The 18,981-nt window shown below is 47.0% G+C and overlaps 1 protein-coding gene across 10 annotated transcripts in view; it reads left to right on the forward strand.

The window, feature by feature from the left end:
- The window catches only part of SUFU (SUFU negative regulator of hedgehog signaling), a 100,695-nt gene that overhangs the window by 54,056 nt on the left and 27,658 nt on the right, over positions 1 to 18,981 (forward strand). For 8 of the 10 annotated variants that reach the window (XR_002123254.1, XM_019636443.1, XM_019636445.1 and 5 more), the window contains exons 4-8: positions 10,339 to 10,481; positions 11,344 to 11,429; positions 11,665 to 11,737; positions 14,660 to 14,816; positions 16,666 to 16,777. Coding sequence is in view for 9 of the 10 variants with exons in the window: in XM_019636443.1 (XP_019491988.1) it covers positions 10,339 to 10,481; positions 11,344 to 11,429; positions 11,665 to 11,737; positions 14,660 to 14,816; positions 16,666 to 16,777 (571 nt within the window). In the remaining variant the exon portion in view is untranslated. The remainder of the gene's footprint in view (positions 1 to 10,338; positions 10,482 to 11,343; positions 11,430 to 11,664; positions 11,738 to 14,659; positions 14,817 to 16,665; positions 16,778 to 18,981) is intronic. The other 2 variants (XM_019636444.1, XM_019636448.1) reach the window with 1 other exon arrangement.

Raw genomic sequence — 18,981 nt, forward strand, 5'->3', positions numbered from 1 at the left:
CACTTTATCCTTTGGGGTAGGTCCTTGCAACCATCCAGGCTTTTGTTCTACGTATTCATCTTCTAGGTACTTGGTTTGGGTTTTGCTTTGTCCCTCCTTTAATGTAAGTGAAACTGTACTGCCCTTCACAATTAGATTTTTCAACTAGCAGTATGTCTTAGAGATCTTTCCATGTCACTATATAAAGATTGATCTGATTCTTTTTGCTGCTGCCTGTGATTTTGTAGTACCGATAAACCATAATTTAACCATCCTCCTAGTGATGTACATTTAGATTGTTTCCATTTCCCCACTATTGCCAAGAGGGCACAGATGCCATGCACACCCTGATTCCTTCCTCCCTGTGGACGTGTTTTGCTCTAGACTGGACACTAGGAAGGAGATGATTGATTGGGTCAAAGGGAACGTACCTCTTATATTAATAGATTCTGCCATGTGGCCTGCCAGAGTGGCTGTGCTAGTTTACATATGTCTGGCAGCTACATGGATTTTCATTGTCGATTTAACTAGTTTCTTCAGGAAAAAGATGAAAGGAGTAGAAGCATATGCTTGATTTTAAAGCTTCAAAGGATCTCCTGACATTTGGGGGGGGGGGTGAAATGCATAAAGGGGCTGCAAGTCTGACCTAGTCCCTTTTTGGCTTTAAGAACAAAGGGGTTTGGAACCTGACCTGCGTGTCGGTGGTGGCCCTCTGTGCTGGTTAAGGAGAGAGAGAGCAGCAAGGGCAGGTTTTGCCCAGTTACAAGCCTCTGGGCAGAAGACCCTTCCATCCCATACTGACAGGTGTCTAAACAGATGAAACTGCTTTAAAAGAAAAGTGAAAACATCTGCTAGCTTAGGACACAAGGCTCTCTTGAAATGGGGAGCCAGGACCCATGTTCCTAACAGGAGGGCAGGCCACATAGTGGATGAACGAATAGGATTTGACTGGTGACAGCTACAAGCTGTGGTGGGTAAACCCCTGCTGAGTTCTGTTTGCAGTGGAGGTACCCATTCTCTGCTGGAGGAGAATGAGGTTGTCCTTCCATGGCCTTGTGTGTGTGTGGACACAAGGTGAGGGTCACAGAGCCACAGTCCGCTTCTAGGGGACCCACTCCATTGCCAGGCAGTGCGCCAGTCCTGAAAGGTCTGCAAGCCAGCCCGAGACTGGCTTTGGGGTGAGGGTACCCAGGGGCTCCAGCAGCCCGCCTACCTCCCTTGCTATAATATAACCAGATTCCAGTTCGCTGGGCTTCTAGGCTTATAAACGGGATTTTCCTTATGCTTCACTATTTGCCTTTATGATTGTGGCTTTGAGGGAGAGGAAGGAAGCCGGAGAGCCAGGGGTTTTGAGAACATACATAGGGAAACAATTTTGAGTCTCCCCTGACGAGCTTTCTAATCCTTGGCGATTTCTTTGATTCTAGGCAAAACCTAGAAGGAATATCCTTTACATTTCCTTTCAGTTTTGTAAAAACAAATATGTCTCCTCTCACTCTTCTTTATTTCATCAAGTGGTACAGCCCATCCATTTCCCGCACAGTGCCTTGCAACCACATTTAACCAAATTAGTATCAGACAGAATGAGCTGAGGGAAGCTCTCTGACCAAACATTCAAATTAACTTTTCAAGTCATGAAACTGCATTCGGAACGTTTAAAAAGTGGGGGTGGGGGGAGAGAGGGGGTTAATTCTTGCTTCTACCCCTTGACCAGGTTGGAAAAACTTGACAACTGGTCACCATCCATCCAGCTAGGAGGAGCTCTGCCTGCTAGCCACCAAAGCTCATTAACACATGTACAGAGAATCTGTTTCTCTCCCTCCCCCACACACAGTGTGTTTGGTTTTTAAATTTTTTCTTTTTTAAAGGAAGGCTTCTGTCCTGGCCTTTCTTAGGAGTTTGATGTGAAACCCTGCAGTGGGGCTATTGTGCGGTCGTGCTCCTGGGATCTCCATCTCTGCAAGCATCTCGCCTGCTGTGCACGTGTGTGGAGAACAGCAGGGGTGCCCAGTTCTGTGGTTTTGTACCAACTGAAGCCTCTAAACTCCAGAGTATCCCACTCTTAGCCTCTCCTTGCAGAACTCAGATGTTAAAGGGGAATTACCCAGGACATATTTATGTTTTGCTCCTATGTTATATGCATACATCCTTGTTCTCAACCGCTATCCGAGTTCCTAGCGTGGGCCTTGCCTCACCACTGCTGCAAGGCTCTGACCTGAGCTTAGCTTTGGTTTAAGGATGCGGGGGAAGGGCCGGCCTCACAGTGCCCTCTGCAGTGCCTCAGGTCACCCCCTCCCCAGAATGAGTGTAACATCTCATGGTTGCATTAAGGGCTCTAGAAATGTAATCTGTGGCAGTGACATCAGGCTGTCCTGTATCCTATGACCTCCTAAAATGTTGTAGGCTCTTCATATCTGGAAATATACTAAGAAGTAGATTAGGCACACACATCCTCACTCCCTTCCTCCTATCGTGGCTTTCCGGAGACAGGAGGACAGGCTACCTGACCCTTCCCTATCAGCAGTCTGTGTTGCTGGAGGCATATTGGGTACATCTGGCATTTTAGGGAAGAACCGCTAAGCTCGCCTAGGAACACCTTAGGCCTTGGTTGTCAGAGTGATTTGTGAGTATCAAGAAGGCAAGAAGGATGGAGACCAGTCTTTGAGAGCCTGTAATGGCTACCCCATTGTTCAGAAGTTTGACCTCACAGTTGACAGACTGTAGTCTTCCAGCCTGCTTTGGGCCACCTCCATTTTCCTGGTCTAAAACACCTCTTGCAGACCAGCCTCTCAGTTGATATCTGGCACAATTCAGCTTGGTTTCCTGCCCTTGCCCTCTATCCCTGGAAAGCATGTAACCATCTTAGAACATTCAAAAGGACTTTTGACTTCCAGGCTCCAGGCTTTAGCCATGAGAAGCCAACTTTCTGAGCTCCAAAAGACACCATTAACCCATTCTCCTCAGACCAAGCATATTAATTCCGATCACTGGGATGGGCATTGGAGGGGGATGGCATTGCTTCCTGAACTGTTGTGTAAAACATCTCTGGGACTGCTTTCACACAGAATGGAGACAGTCATCCTCCAGAGTTGGGATGAATTAAGAACTCTTGAAGAATACATTTGTTTCTCAGTGTTTCTAAGGCAGCACTAATTATTTTGCAAACAATAGCTGTTTTCTTCTGCAACCCATTTCCCTAGATTTTGCTAACTTATTATATCTGGCACAGTCCAACTTCAAACCACCATGACTAAAGCTCCATGTTTGGTGGGGTGGGGTGGGGGGCGGAGGGTCAATTTGAGGGGCCAGGTAGAATCTGCACACCCATTCAGCCCTCCACCCCCCAACTTTTAAGAGCTCTTGTCAGGGAGTTGTTTGTTAATGGGGAAAGAAACATAGAGTAATGAAACCTTTCTCCCAACTAAGCAAGGACAGAACTGTACCTAGCAGTTTCTGGACTCTTGGCCGCCCTGGAGTGGTATTTCCCCTCTGGTGAATTTGCCAAACAGGCAGCACTGAAGGAGGTTTCTCATGGCACGTGGAGGTAGAGCTTGGAGGAAGAGAAAAGGGGATGTGAAGTGAGCACCCAGGCCTCCCCTGAAATGGCCTGTCCGCCTTCAGACTGCAGGCTGCCCCTCTGCTGTGTACTTTGGGTAGGGGTCCCAGGGATTTATATCCTAATTTCTTGGTAAGGATACTTCAGGGAGCCCCAGAGAGGAAAGGGGTGGGAGAAGCTCCTCTAACCACTGGACAGAACTGCTGGGCCTCCAACTGAGGCGTTATTAGCATTTGAAAACTCTCTGCAGGGGCCGAGAGCTTCCTGGGGTGGGCGCTGGGGCCTGAGTGCAGAGACCCGGCGCGTTGGCTCCCCACAGAATGGGGCATAAAGACCAGACTGGACTCAAGAATGAGCCCTTTGTGGCTTTGTCCCAGGCTCGAAAACTGTGACCAAGGCTCTTTTATTGTTAAGAAAGACTGTTTCTTGGCCACAGCAGAGCTAATAAGTCTGGTTCTCCCACCAGGCAGGGCTGGGCAAGAAAGACCCTGCCCCAGGCTGGAAGATCGCTCGCCTTGCGCTCTCTAAACCTTTATGTGGGGAGCTATGCTTTCTTCCCTCCCCTTTAAATCACTAATACATTTTGCCAAATCTTGGTCACACACACACAGGGTAGTTTGTTGGTCGTAGGGTCACTGGATCTATCTCCCTTTCCTGCCTTAGGATCTCCCTTCCCAGGTCCCTAAAATGATTTCCTTGCCAAATTTAATCTGTATAAAGTCCCTTTTGGTAAGTCTTCACTTAAACAGTTTAGGCTTGCATAACATTTATTTTAAAATAAATGTCAATTCTGGTTAATAAAAGGTCCTGGCTCCAAACCTTTTCAGCCTTCTCCCTGTTCGCAGCCGAAGTCCCTGCCAGGTTTGGGATATATGTTCTGCAGACCAGACATCAGCTAGACCTGGGGCACTAGAAGGAACTGGCCCAGCTCTTTCTTAAACCAGGAGTGATGGTGCCACCTACTGGCACTTGCTGTTAGCTACAGGCTCAGTGGCCAGTCCTGCTTCCTGGTAAAGGGACTGACTAGGACCTGGGTGGGAGTATTCCAGGAATAATAACATGCAGACTTGGAGAGCACACTGAGTGGGCATACTATTTCCTGCTTACAGATGAGGAAACAGGCTTAGAAACTGTGGTCGTGCAAGTTGCCCAGGGTTACAGCTAGGAAGGGGCAGAGGCAGATAGGAACAAGGCCTTCCCAACTGCAGAGTTAACCACAATGCCAGCAGGAGGTTTGGGTGGTAACTGGACACGGAACTCAATAACATCTCTTCCCTCTTCAGCGCTCCGACTGCGTATTGTGGGTTTTGTTAGTTTGACATGACTCTTTAAACCCCTAACAGCTCTTTAACCCTTGTTCATTTCAGTTTGAACAATGTTAGGTAAGCAACAGTATTAGTTAGAAATTAAAAACATTTTGTTTTCATTCAATTACTTTGAAGTTATCAAATTATCAACTACTTTATGGTAAGCACCACAGATTTTCCCTTTATTTTCCTTGTTTAGTATAGTGATATGAAGTTTCCTTTTTAAAGTAAGTTTGTTTAGGTTATAAAAAAGTAAGTCAGTTTTTGGGAGAAAAATACAGGTGAGTAATGGTACAGATATATTAAAAATCCTAATGAGTGTTGTGGATGACTCAGAAGTTTTGGAAATGGTCCACTGTGCCCATCATCACGGACTTGCCCCATGACCTTGGACAGTCTCAAGGATCTTTTCCTTATTTGTAGAAAATGAAAATGTTGGTTAGGTGTTGGTTTAGGTCATGTAGACCTATAAAATGCAGTGGCCATTATGAGGCAGGCTTCTCCTGGGCGAGGCTGCTTACCATGAGGAGGTGGTAACAAGGAACCCAGGGCCTTCGCCTTGCTTCACCCACTTTGCCTCTCCCCAGAATCCTCCCTTTTCCTTTCTCCCTCCCTCCCTCCTTTCATTTCCTTCCTTCCTTCCTTCCTTCCTTCCTTCCTTCCTTCCTTCCTTCCTTCCTAATATCTTTATTGAAACCATCATCACAGTGAACCCTAGACCATTTTCATCACCCCAAAAAGCAACCTCATAGCAGTCACTCCCCATTCCCCCCTAACCATCTCAGCCCTAGGCAACTGCTAATCTATCTGTCTACATAGATTTGCCTATTCTAGACATTCCATATAAATGGAATCACATATGGCCTTTTGTGACTGGCTTCTTTCAGTAGCATAGTGTTTTTAAGGCTCCTGTTGTAGCATGTATCAGTACATCATTCATTTTTATTGCCAAATAATGTTCCATTGTGTGGATACACAACATTTTATTTATCCATTCATTAGTTGATGGACATTTGGGTTTCCACCTTTGGGCTATCATGAATAATGTTGCTATTAACGTTCATGTACAAGTCTGTGTGGACATGTTTTCATTTCTCTTGGGTGTATACCTAGGAGTGGAATTGCTGGGTCATATGGTAATTCCATGTTTAACATTTTGTGGAATCATCAAACTCTTTTCCAAAGCAGCTCTACTATTTTATATTCCCACCAGCAAAGTATGAGGGTTTGTCCCAATTTCTCCACATTCTTGTCAGCGCTTGTTATCGTCTTTTTTTATTTTAGCCATCCTAGCAGGTGTGAAGTGGTGGTATCTCATTGTCGTTTTGATTTGCATTTCCCTGATGGCTAATCAGGTTGAGCATCTTTTAATGTACTTACTTAAGGCTATTTATATATCTTTTTTGGATAAATAGCTATTCAGATCCTTTGCCTATTTAAAAATTGTATTACTTGCTTTATATTATTGCGCTCTAAGGCTCTTTATATATTCTGGATACCTATCAGATAGATATATGATTTGCATATATTTTTCTCCCATTCTGAGGGTTGCCTTTTCATTTTCTTTCTTTTTTTTAAATTATTGTCAAATATACATAACACAAAATTTACCATTTTAATCCTTTTAAATGTACAGTTCTGTGGCATTAAGTATATTCATATTGTTGTACAACCATCACCAACATCCATATCCAGCGCTTTTTTCATTTTTCCCAACTGAAACTCTATACCCAGTGAATGCTAACTCCCAATCCTCTCTTCCCTCAGCCCCTGACAACCACCATGCTACTTTCTGTCTCTGTGAATTTACTACTCTAGGTACCGCATATAAGAGGGATCACACAATATTTGGGGGTTTTTTGTGACTAGCTTAATTCAAGGTTCATTGATTTTTGTGGCATGTGTTAGAATATTCTTCCTTTTTAAGACTGAAAAATAAAACACTACATTTTGTTTATCCATTCATCCGTTGATGGACACTTGGGTTGCTTCCTTTTTTGGCTATTGTGAGTAATGCTGCTGTGAACATGAGTATACAAATATGTGTTTGAGTCTCTGTTTTCAGTTCTTTTGGGTATATACCCAGAAGTAGAATTGCTAGATCATATGGTAATTCTATATTTAACTTTTTGAGAAGTTGCTATACTGTTGTCCACAGTGGCTACACAATTTTACAATCCCACCAACAGTGCACGGGGTTCCAATTTTTTCACATTCTCACCAACACTATTTTCTGGGTTGTTTTTGTTTGTTTGTTTTGTTTTGTTTATTCTATAATAACCATCCTAATGAATGTAAAGTGGTATCTCATTGTGGCTTTGATTTCCATTTCTTTTCATTTTCTTGATGGTACTGTTTGCAGCACAAAAGGTTTTAATTTTAATGAAGTCCAATTTATATATCCTTTCTTGCTTGTGCTTTTGGTGTCTATTTAGAAACTATTGCCTAATCTAAGGTCAGAAGATTTACTCCTGTGTTTCTTCTAAGAGTTTTATAGTTTTAGCTATTACAGTTAGGCTTATGATTCATTTGGAATTAATTTTTGTTTATGGTGCGAGGAGGGATTCTAACTTGATTCTTTTGTGTGTAGATATCCTGTTGTTCCAGCACCATTTGCTGAAAAGACTTTCCTAGATTGAATTGTCTTGGCACTCTCGTTGAAAATTAATTGGCCATAAATGTGAGGATTTATTTCTGGGCTCTAAATTCTGTTACATTGATCAAATGTGTATCCGTATGCCAATACCACACTGTCTTGATAACTGTAGCTTTGTATCAAGTTTTGAAATTGGGAAGATTAATTAAGTCTTTCACTTTTCTTATTCCTATCAAGATTGTTTTGGGTATTCTGTGTCCCTTACATTTTCATGTGAATTTTAGGATCACCCTGTGAATTTCTGCAAATAGCATCTGGCATTTTGATAGGGATTGCATTGAATCTGTAGATCAATTTGGGAACTGTTGCCATCTTAATAATATTAAGTCTTCTGATCCATGAACATTGGATATCTTTCCATTTATGTAGGTCTTCTCTAATTTCTTTGAGCAATGTTTTGTAGTTTTCAGAGTACAAGTTTTACATTTCTTTTGTTAAATTTATTCCTAAGCATTGTATTCTTTGTTATTCTATTGTAGATGGAGGGTTTCTTAATTTTATTTTCAGATTGTTCATTGCTAGTGTATAGAAACACGAGTGATTTTTGTGCATTGCTCTTGTACCCTGCAACCTTGCTGAACTTGTTTATCCTAATAGAGTTTTTTAGTGGATTCCTTAGGGTTTTCTATACACAAGATTATGTCATCTGCAGGTACAGATAGTTTTATTTCGTTTCCAGCCTACCCAGATTTTTATTTCTTTTCCTGGCCTAATTGTCCTGGTTAAAACCTCTAATACAGTGTTGAATCGAAGTGGTGAGAGTGGGAATCTCTGTATTGTTCCTGATCTTAGAGAAAATAATTCAGTCTTTCATCATCAAATATGATGTTAGCTCTAGGTTTTTTGTAGATGTCCTTTAACAGATTGAGGAAGTTCCTATCTATTCCTAGTTTGAGTGTTTTTATCATGAAAGAATATTGGATTTTGCCAAATGCTTGGGTCTATTGAGATGATCATGTGTTTTTTTTTAACCTTTATTCTATTGATATAGTATATTATATTGATTTTCTTATGTTACACCAACCTTGCATTCCTGGGTTAAATCCCACTTGGTCATAGTGTATAACCCTTTTTATAAGTTGTTGTGTTATTTGCCTTTTAATAATAGCTGTGTTGCTATTTTGTTGAGGATTTTTGTCTGTGTGCATCAGGCATATTGATCTATGGCTTTCTTTTCTTGTAGTGCCTTTGTCTGGTTTTGGTATCAGGGTAATATTGGCTTCATAGAATTAATTGGGAAGTGTAACCTCTTTTATTTGTTTGTTTGTTTGTTTGTTTGTTTAAAAGTTTGTAAAGAATTGGTATTAATTCTTCTCTAAATGGGCTTAGACTTTTTATTGTGGAGGAAGGTTTTAATTACTAATTCAATCTTTTCATTTGTTGCATTGTTTCTAACTTGTAGATAATGCAAGCTGCTTGTAGACATACACTTCTGTAAAAGGAGGAGGGATCTGGGAAGAGTGTTTGGAAATTTGAGGGTTTCTGATTGGCTCTGCCTGGAGCCATGCCCATTCCCCCCTTTATTATTCCATGTCTTTTAGAGGAAGAAGTTTTTCTTCTCCCTCCTGAATGAATGCTTTTGAGGTTAGGACCAATAACCCAAGCCTCTCTTTTGGACAGAAAAAGTGGTTGTGTAACTTCACCTGACACAGGAGGGAGTTAGTTTTCAGACCAGGACACATGAGAGCAGAAGCGTTCTCAGGCCTCCCTGGTGTGTGTGTGTGTGTGTGTGTGTGTGTGTGTGTGTGTGTGTGTGTGTGTTCTGCCTTGCCTCAAATATTGATAAAAAGTGAAGAGACCTCAGCAGTTGAGATGCCCAGATCATATGTGATAGACCACAGTGAACTGTACAGCCATTTAAAGAAGGAGGTAGCTTTCTGTGTGCTGATGTGAGGTGATTCCGAGATACATAATTAAGTGAACTGTGCAAAATGGTGTGCTACTATATGTATTAGGAGAATACTAGAGAACCTGTAGATGCATACAGGCTGGTAAGTGCAGAGTACCTTTCAAAGGACACCCAAGATAAGAGTCAGGGTGGTGGAAGACTTCGTACCATGTGGGTGGTTCTTTCCTCGTGGTTATACTTCTTAAACACTTTTTTTTTTTTTAAGTAATGGGCCTGTGTGAAATTCCGTGGTGAGGCTCTGAGGTGGCCGTGTTTGCACATGTTTCTCTTAGGCAGCCTGGGCACAATGTCTGTGTCCTCATGGAAACAGCCGCCCCTCCAGGCTGTACATCTCTGCCAAGGGGTGTGAGGCACAGTTCAGACCTCCATTTACTTCAAGCCTCCTGTGTTCCTCCCTGAGGAACTATTCCCTAAATCTGTCTAGCTGGGGGAAACTGCTGACAGATCTCCAGGGCCCTCCAAGGTTAGGTGTTCCCTTTTGAGCACAGTTTCAGCAACACAGAAACCCTGGTCTATTTTTCTAAGGTGAGGGGCTCTCACTGCCCTCCAGTCTCCCTGTGGACATCTATTTAGGTGGCCCCACAATAAATCACTTTATTCTTTCTTGGTAGACCCAATCATGGCTGCCCCACCCCCTACCCCCCAAATAAATGAAGGTGCTGGGGAAGTGGAGCAGATGCCAGAAGGCTTTGGCCTTGCCAGGCCAAGTGAGCATGCGCACTAGCAGCCTATCCTTTTCTACGAGGGCTGGCAGAATTGACCAGCAGGAATATGTTTGGTTTGCTCCATCCACGTGAATGCTTTACCTCCTTCACAGGGGTACCTTGGAAGGCTGGGGAGACCCCCAGCCCGGGCCTGTCAGATTTCAGGCTGGGTTCCAGGCCTGGATGCAGGACCTCATGCACTGAGCCCCCTCCTGTCTCTCCCACAGAGAACACTTTCTGCAGCGGGGACCATGTGTCTTGGCACAGCCCTTTGGATAACAGTGAGTCAAGAATTCAGCATATGCTGCTGACAGAGGACCCACAGATGCAACCCGTGCAGACGCCCTTTGGGGTAGTTACCTTCCTCCAGGTGAGGCACAGGTTGGACATGGGCTTGAGCCTTCCCTGTGGGCAAAGTCCTGGGAGGCCTGGAGGGTTTGGGCAGCGGGCGTGAAGGGAGCAGGAGATTCCCTTGGTCTTCTCCCATTTTCTCGTCCCTCTGATGGTTTGACAGGTCAATTCAGACGGTCCTCTGAGATAGGAGGAGGAGGAAGGGGCAGGAGCCATTTGGGTAGGAGAGAATGGTTATAGCTGAGGAAGGTATTTCCGTGAACTAGTTAAGGCCCAGGCAGCTACAGGCACAGGAGCTCCCAGCAGGAAGGCTGCTTTGGGCTGGACTTTTCACTACTCAGAAAGGATGTACATCCACCCCAGCTGCAAGGGACTTCCTTGTGATTATGATGTGAAGGTTCAGTTGTGTCCCTTGAGATTTACTCACAGGCTCGGCCCCTGATAAGGAAGGGAGCTTCTCTGTCAGCTGCTGGGGCCCTTTATTCGTCATTCCGAGCTTGAAGGGTCTCAAAATCACCTCTGTTTACATTCCCCATGATCCTCGACTGGGCAGGAACGTCACCCTGGACCTTCCCTGTTTCTAGGGACATGGACTGGGGACCCATCCTGAGTCTGCAGGGCCCTGATTTTCTCCTCTGCAGTCTAGGGCTAGACACCTGACCTATCACGGCAGAGCAAGAATCGGGCCTCAGTGCCCCCAGGTGTGGACCCATCCATACCTTGGCCAGGCAACTGTTCCCTCCTAAAGGCACCACCCCATTTTGGATGCACCAGCCCCTGAGCACAGATCCTGCCTGTGGTCCCATCACTTGTGGTGGCTGACCTGGATGAGTGGGAGCAATGGCCATTAACATGAATGGCATCTTGTCCCTCGGTCTCAGATTGTTGGCGTCTGCACTGAGGAGCTCCATGCAGCCCAACAGTGGAACGGACAGGGCATCCTGGAGCTGCTGCGGACGGTGCCCATGTGAGTACACTCCCTCCCTACAAGGTAGGTGCCTGGCTTCTCAGGCCTTGGGGGCGGGGGTCCCTCCTTCCCCCACACGTGGGCTTTCCCTTACAATGCTGTTCAGGCACTAATTTTTCACATCAGGGCTTCCTGACGACTCATTCCCTGATGGCTCCTTACCACTAACCGCTCCCGTGTTCTGGGCCCAGCCCAGACTCTCGGTTACCATCTGGTTCCCTTTCTTCGTCCACAGCGCTGGCGGTCCCTGGCTGATAACTGACATGCGGAGGGGAGAGACCATATTTGAGATCGATCCACACCTGCAAGTATGTCTTGAGTGAGGAAAACCTTTCTAGCACACTGTGACTAGGCCTCTTCCAAATAACACTGGCTTTCATCCTGGGAAAACGGAGGAGCTTTATTTGTGAGTGAATAGAAATATGGCATGATTTGGACTTGTACCCTGAATTCTACAGAGCGCATAAGGGAGCAGAGATTTCAGGCTAGGAAACCTGGTCTCAGACACATGTGTTTTTACATTTAAAAGGATAATTTTATTGTACAAAAATCATACACAAATCATATACCAATAAACCTGACTTAAAAAAATAAGATCACCAGCAACTAAGGAAAATCAATATAGTGGGTCTTGTTTGCCTAGTATTTACCCTCCCACTTTCCCCTTTCTTAAAAGAACACAGACTTTCTTTCAAGGAGCCATCCCACCGCTGCCACCATCGCCTTGTAACAGACAGAATAGGTGATATTGACCCCACAGCCCAACTGCAAGGGGTGCCCTGATTGGTCTAATGATCCCATCCCCTTTTCATATACATTTTCATCTTGGGCAGTCAGACAACCTTCCCTGGGTAGGTTGGCATTCCTTGATGTATAAAGGAAGTCTTCATACATACAGGCCTGCAGGTGCCCACTCACTGTAGCCCAGCTGTATAGAGTTTCAGTGTTGCCTTTGGTTTTTTAAAAGAAGCACTCTTTTTGCATGCAGATGAATTTTGGAAGCCACATAGAGCATAACTTCCTTTCTTACGGGCTCCTTATGAAGCAGGAGCAGCTGACAGCTAATAATGTGCCTGGCATGTGTCTGCCTCCTTCTCCTTCCTCTCCCTCCCTCCCACCAATTGCAGGTCATTGCCATCTCTGAACCTTTTATGCCTCTGTAAAAATCTTGTAGGCCAAAGGCAGCTCCCAGGAATTACGTGTCTTCTAGGAGGGACAAGAGGTGGCAGGGGAGAGGTAGCAGGTGGACACATAGCCAACAGTCCCTGGGTTTTTTACTACAGACCTATGAGTTCTTGGGCAGAAACCCTCTTGATTCACAGATGATGCTCCTCTATTTTCCTAGCGCCATTAACACTGAAGTTTTCAAATTGCTGCCAGGATCTTCTGTTATCTCTACTTTAAACTTGGTTTCCTTGTAGCTTCTGCTTATGCAAGAACCAGGAACCATTAATGCTACGTTTCCCTAAGCCCTTGTTCTATAGCCACACTGGGATCCAGCTTGGGACACTGTGCTGTTGTTTGGCTCCTGTCATAAGTGCCAAGTGCTAAGAAAGAACCTGGTCCTTTGAACTAGCAGGGTAAGCAGCCCGTCCTTTCTCTGCCTGCCAAGAATAGTTCTCTTCCTAGTCTTTAGGCTCTGCTGAGACCAGCCAGCAGGACCAAGAGCACCTAGTGGTCTTTAAAAGCAAGCAGGTGGACCTTGGTGAGAAAGTCCAGCCTTCTTTCCTGGTGGCTGTGTGCACCACTGGGAACTCCTGTGTGCTCACTTGTGCCAGTCTGGGGCCTGCCTGCAGGTGGTTCATTTTAGAGCTTGCTCCTGGTCCTTTGCTCCAAGCTCTACCACTAGCTTGCTGTGTGCCTGAACAAGCCCCTTTACTTCTCTGGGTCTTAACTTTTTTGTTTTTGTTTTTGTTTTTTTTTTACTTATAAAGCAAGTGGTCTCTGCTAATTAAGCCAAGAGGTACCCTCAGCTCTTTGCTTCAGTGAGGGACCTCAGGGTGGCCAGGGGAGAGGGGAAAGCTCAGACTCTACCCCGAGCAAACTGGGGCCCGCACACTCCTGCCTGGAGCACAGAGGTGTTCCCTGTCATCAGCCTCTCCCTGTCACTGCTCAGAATCCCAGCTTTGCCTGGGCTAACGGTAGCACTGGAAAGGAGGAGAGAGCGATTGATGGAAGGAGGCATCCAGGGCAGGGCCTGGTTTCAGGAAATAAGACCTTATGTAAGCTTACCTTGTGCTTCCCTGATAGGCTCCCTGGCCAACCAGCAGGCAAGTTTGGTGCCTGTGGAGGCGTGGGGAGAAGGGCAGGCAGACAGGGAGGTAAAGACTCTTACTGAGGTGCTCACTTAGGAGCTTTATTTAGCCCACAGGGTTGTTAATGAACAAGGTTGCTAGAGCCTTCCAGATGACCTTGAATCCAAAGCCCAACATTATAGAAATCCCAGGGATATTTGGGTCTAACTCTCCCCAGAGACCATTTGGTGAGACCATTTAGAGACTGTTTGGACTCAACAGTGCCGAGGCCTGCATGAAGGCAGGGCCTCTGGTGGGGTCTGCAGATGCTCAGTGCCCCCCAGGCCCCCTTTCATTCCAAGAAATGGAAAAGCAACTCCATCCAGAGCCCTTTGCCAAACCAGTTAGCAATGCAGGAAGTCCTGCCCTTGGGCTCTCTGGTGGTGCTTCACTGTGTGACTGCACCCCCTGCTGTTAGAAGAGGAAACTGCAGATGTGGAGCCAAGGGAGAAGCTGGTCTGAGTCCTGGCCTCTCCCACCTGTGGCCCGCTTCCACCCTGTCCTCTGTAGCAGCGGCCGGGGGGTTCTTCCTGAACGAGGAGAGGAGAGGAGAGGAAGGACTGTGCCTTTCCTCAGGGAAGTAGTTCCTGACTCTGCCACATCGGCAACCCAGGCCAGGATGGGGTGGGCAGAGTCGAGGCTCCAAAACGGGTATAAAAGTCATTTTACTGGAAGGTTGATGATATAGGAGAAGCTTCTCTTGGGATTTTTATTCTTCCTGGCTTCCCCTAATCCCTGGTTCCCCTGGAGGAGACCAGTGGCTGGCAGAGGCTGTCATGAGTTAGTAACCAGGGCAGAAGAAGATCATAGATCCTGCTCTTCTAGCACTAGTCCTGCGCTCAGCACCTGCAAGGGCTCAGTAAATACTGCAAAGGTGGTGGTGACCTTGGACCGCAGGTTCACTCAAGAGACTCTGGTTCTTTGGTTCTTTCCAAGCAGGAGAGAGTTGACAAAGGCATTGAGACGGACGGCTCCAATCTAAGCGGCGTCAGCGCCAAGTGTGCCTGGGATGACCTGAGCCGGCCCCCTGAGGACGACGAGGACAGCCGGAGCATCTGCATTGGCACACAGCCCCGGAGGCTTTCTGGCAAAGGTAGGAACTGTCTCCCGGCCTTCCCCCTTTCCTTTCTCCAGGCTTGGTTTTCAGGCTCTATAAGATGGGTCTCTAATATAAACAGCCCATTCAATAGTTTCTTTCCTGACAGTATTTAAACAGCATGGGTGGAATTAAGGGAGCTTTATTGGCCCATTTCTCCTGTGTTTCCTGTGTGTATCTCAAATGCACCACCAGCAGCGACCATTGTGTTTTAGATTTACCCCCTTGCAATCTGAGGTCATGGAGGTGAGTGGAAGCCATAGAACAGTTACAGGAAAAGGCCACAGTCCACCCAAGTGCAAGAGAATAAGCGTCGGCCACCCACGGAATTGACACAGGGCCCAGCTCTGGCCCGAAAGCCATGCCAGACTCGAGGATCACTCAGGCCCTCCCAGGCCTTAGAGGAGAAAGGCCTGAGTGTGAGGCCAGCTCGCAAACTTCCCACCCCACTGTCCTGCAGGCACAGTGTAAGGGGCTGTGGGCACAGGACCCTGTACCCACTGCATTCCGGGTGGGGCCTTGGAGAACGAGGATATGGTTTTCCTGTTGGAAACTTACCATGCTGGTCTTGGCCATAGAAACAGTTGTGGGTTTTAGCAAAGGGCATCCATAACTAACTCCAAAAGAAAAGCAGCCATTTACATATATACATGTTCACAGCTTCTTTTTCTACTTCCCTTCTCTATTCTTCCACCTGTTCTTATTTTTTGAAGAATAAGATACCTACAGTTCTGAATAAAATACCTGCATATGTGATAGCACTTATGAAAGGTTTTCTGTTTCCTTAAGGGGCAACTTAAACCCCTAGCACAAATGTCTGACCCTTTCTTTCCTTCCTGTTTTTTCTAATGGTGTGCCAAACCCAGGGGAGGCTCTGAGATAACGTGTACAGTTATTGGAATCATTCAGTTGCTTTTGACAAAAGAGGTGATGTAAGGAGGGATGCATAGTCTTGTCCAAAATTTCACCATTATTAGATTTTTTTGTAATTATAAGAGTAATCCATGCTACTATAACAAGTCAAACAGAAAAGTTAATAATCACCTCTGTTCTCCACTCTAAGCCTACCCTTTGAGCAACCAATGTTCATTTATTTGCTTTTTTGTATGAGTTTGCAGTTTGCAGAGGTAAGTCTTAGACTAAAATCTCAATATAGGGGACCAGACTAGTAGGCTTCACCCAAAGATCAGCAGAGCACCTTGCAAAGCAATAATCCCACCAAGAGATTCCTCTCTCATTTCCTGGCCATTGCCAGACCCATGGAGAAGCAGGGTACCCCGGGCCAATGTGGGGAGATGACCTCAGCATTCTACTGACCCCAGCCCATGGGGAAGGAGTGGCAGGGCCAGAACCAGCTGACCACCCACAACCCAGAAACTTGTGTAAGAGACACCTGCGCATTCATGGCAGGGCACTTGCTGCCCTTACTGGCGTTCATTTTAGTGGGCCGAATCCCCGGGTGGTCTGGGGCAATGGCAGAGGCCTTGGCAGTCACTTTCTGGAGCTATGTTACGGTTAAAGCTGTGGGCTGTGATGCAGGGAAGGAAAGGACAGTGGAGAAGAGCCCTGTTTTGGAGGGTGTTCTTCTGAAGCCCAGAGGCCACCCCTTGTCTTCTACAAGAATGGCACTCTTCAGACCAAAAGTTTCTTGAGAACATGGTACCTTATTTGCCCTGTGTCCCCATGCTACACTCACTCAGATCTCACAGCTGATGCCTGGAACAGGCTCAGAAGGCCTTCAGGGGGGCGTTTCACCAGCACGTCTCCAGAGCCAGGTTCCGGGGACAGGGTTGGGGGATGCTGGGAGCCCAGAGGGACACCAGGCGACTTAGTGGTGTTGTTGCAGACACGGAGCAGATCCGGGAGACCCTGAGGAGAGGACTTGAGATCAACAGCAAACCTGTCCTTCCGCCAATCAACCCTCAGCGGCAGAATGGCCTCACCCATGACCGGGCCCCGTAAGTTCCCCGCCCTCACAGGGGGTTAGCATGGCTTCCGACAACGGTTAACCAGGGCTGGAACAAGGGGGCAGTTTTGTCCTGAAGGGCCTGCATGAGAGAGAACAATGCTGATAGCCCTTGCTGAATGGGCCCAGGGTCTGGGGCACACAGATCTGTGGGTCATAGGAAAGGGCCTCAGAGGGGACCCAGCACAGCAGGAATATAAACACTAGTAAATATTTACATGGGCTGTGTGAGTGGACGGGAGGCCAAGTTGGGGCGAAATCTGACTTGGGGCCTCCCAGCCTTGTGGGAGCCCATTGTGCTGAGCACGGCTCCCCTCCTTATCTCGGCCTCGGCCAGAGTTGCCCTTCCTTCCTTCCTGGAGCCTGGTCTCCGGCTGATAGCTGCAACCCCAGGGGCCTCCCTGTCTGGCCAGCCCCATACTGGATGCCTGCACTGAGGCCCTTCTTCCTGCCTCCCTTCCATGGGGCCCAGGGCAGGGAAGGGAAGCCCTTTGCAGGCCTCTGCTGCCTGTCCAGGGGCCCCTAGAGCCCTTGGGAGAGACTGTGGCCACCCCAGAGGTCAGATCCGTTTCCTGCTGACCTCTCTTCCTCTGATAGGGGACAAATAGTGGGCAGGGCTGGAGCTGGGTACCCCCCTCTGCTCTAGTTCCAGGGCAGCTCTGGGGAATAGCTGCTGACAGGATACCTGGGAGCTGGCAGGCCAGAGTCGGGACCTGGCCTGACAGGGAGGAAGTTGCTGTGCTCTGGGCTAAAAGGGAAGCGGCACTCCCGCAAGACCAGGGTGACCAGTAAGGCTTCTTCTAAAGTCTTTATTACACGCTTGCTGTGTGGCAGGCTCAGGACCCAGGGGTCCATTTGAGGTGTAGGCTCTTTTGGGGGGCACATGAGCTGAAACAATTTAAATAATTCATTAATTAATTGGTGTGAGTCTGGCTGTAGATGCAGTTTGTTGGAAATAGCTACTTCTTTGAATTTTAGCTTCAGATGCTCATCCCTAAGCCCCAGAAGTGGTAGTGATTTAATGCAGTACAGAAAAGACCAGTCACCATGACCTGGAGTAGTTAAGGAGGGCTTCTTGGAGGAGGAAGAACATGAGCTGAATCTTAAAGGTGCCCTAGAATTTTAACAAGCAGGGGAAGGAGCTGACAAGGATGGAACAGGGCGACCTGGCTGGTTAAAGTTAAAGCTGTAACTTGGGAGCAGATTATGGAGTAAGGAGAGTTATTCTGGGAACATGGCTGCCCAAGATGGCTCACCTGGTGAATCTGCTATCCAGAAGTCATGAGAGTTGGTAAGAATCAGGAGAAACCTCTACTGCCATCTCAAAGCAGTTTTCAACTCCAGCCAGTGGGTTTCTCCAGCCAGCTGCCTTGGAGTAGCTGCCTCGAAGTACTGTGAACCCTCTTGACAGCAACAGGTGGCCAGGTCATGGGGCATCTGGAAACCCTCCACCTGTGAGTCTGGACCCTGTCCCAGGGCCACACTCCTTTTTGTGCCCTGAGGTTAGCCTCCCCCTCTAGGCTCCATTAGCATTAGTGATAGGCAGGGAGGTACTTGAAGGCTTAAAGGCTCAAGCATATTGCCTGTAACTTGCAGACAGTCTTAGTCCAGGTGGTCCTCCCAGCTCTGGAAGGTCCCGGTTTCTGGACAGTGGAGACACACCCCACTTGCCTCTCTTGTATAACTCGGATAGGCCTGAGATCTCACTCCCTGTCTAGGGCACACTTCCAGCTGCTGTGCCCCCAGACATTGCAAGGGGGCACAAGATTCTGGATTCCTGGATGCACACACACAGCCCACACTCAGCTCCTCTTTACTGGGCAGTGGGCATCAGATCTGGTCCCGAGGGTTGTCTGTAAACCCAGGCAGAGGCTGCAGCCTCCACACTTTGGCCTGAGTTGGCTGAGCTACAGAGAGACGGGTGTGAACAGACCAGAGGTGGCAGCCCTTTGGGGTGTCTCCCCTCCCTGCAGCTCAAGTACCCAGTCAGGTTTCCAAGGTGCCGGAATCTGTACTTTGGAGAGATTCAGATCATCGCCTCTGAGGTTCTCAGTGCTGGTTACTAATGTTTTGGAATTGGTTGAGAAATGGTTCCTCCTCCTTTGCCAAGAACATTTTCCAACACACCCCTCAAATCTCTCAAGACTCCAGCTCCCTATTATTTCAGGATCGATGACGATGGACTCAGTTCAGATT

The sequence above is a fragment of the Hipposideros armiger genome, unplaced genomic scaffold (genome assembly GCF_001890085.2).
Source record: "Hipposideros armiger isolate ML-2016 unplaced genomic scaffold, ASM189008v1 scaffold_28, whole genome shotgun sequence".
Taxonomy (NCBI): Eukaryota; Metazoa; Chordata; class Mammalia; order Chiroptera; family Hipposideridae; genus Hipposideros; species Hipposideros armiger.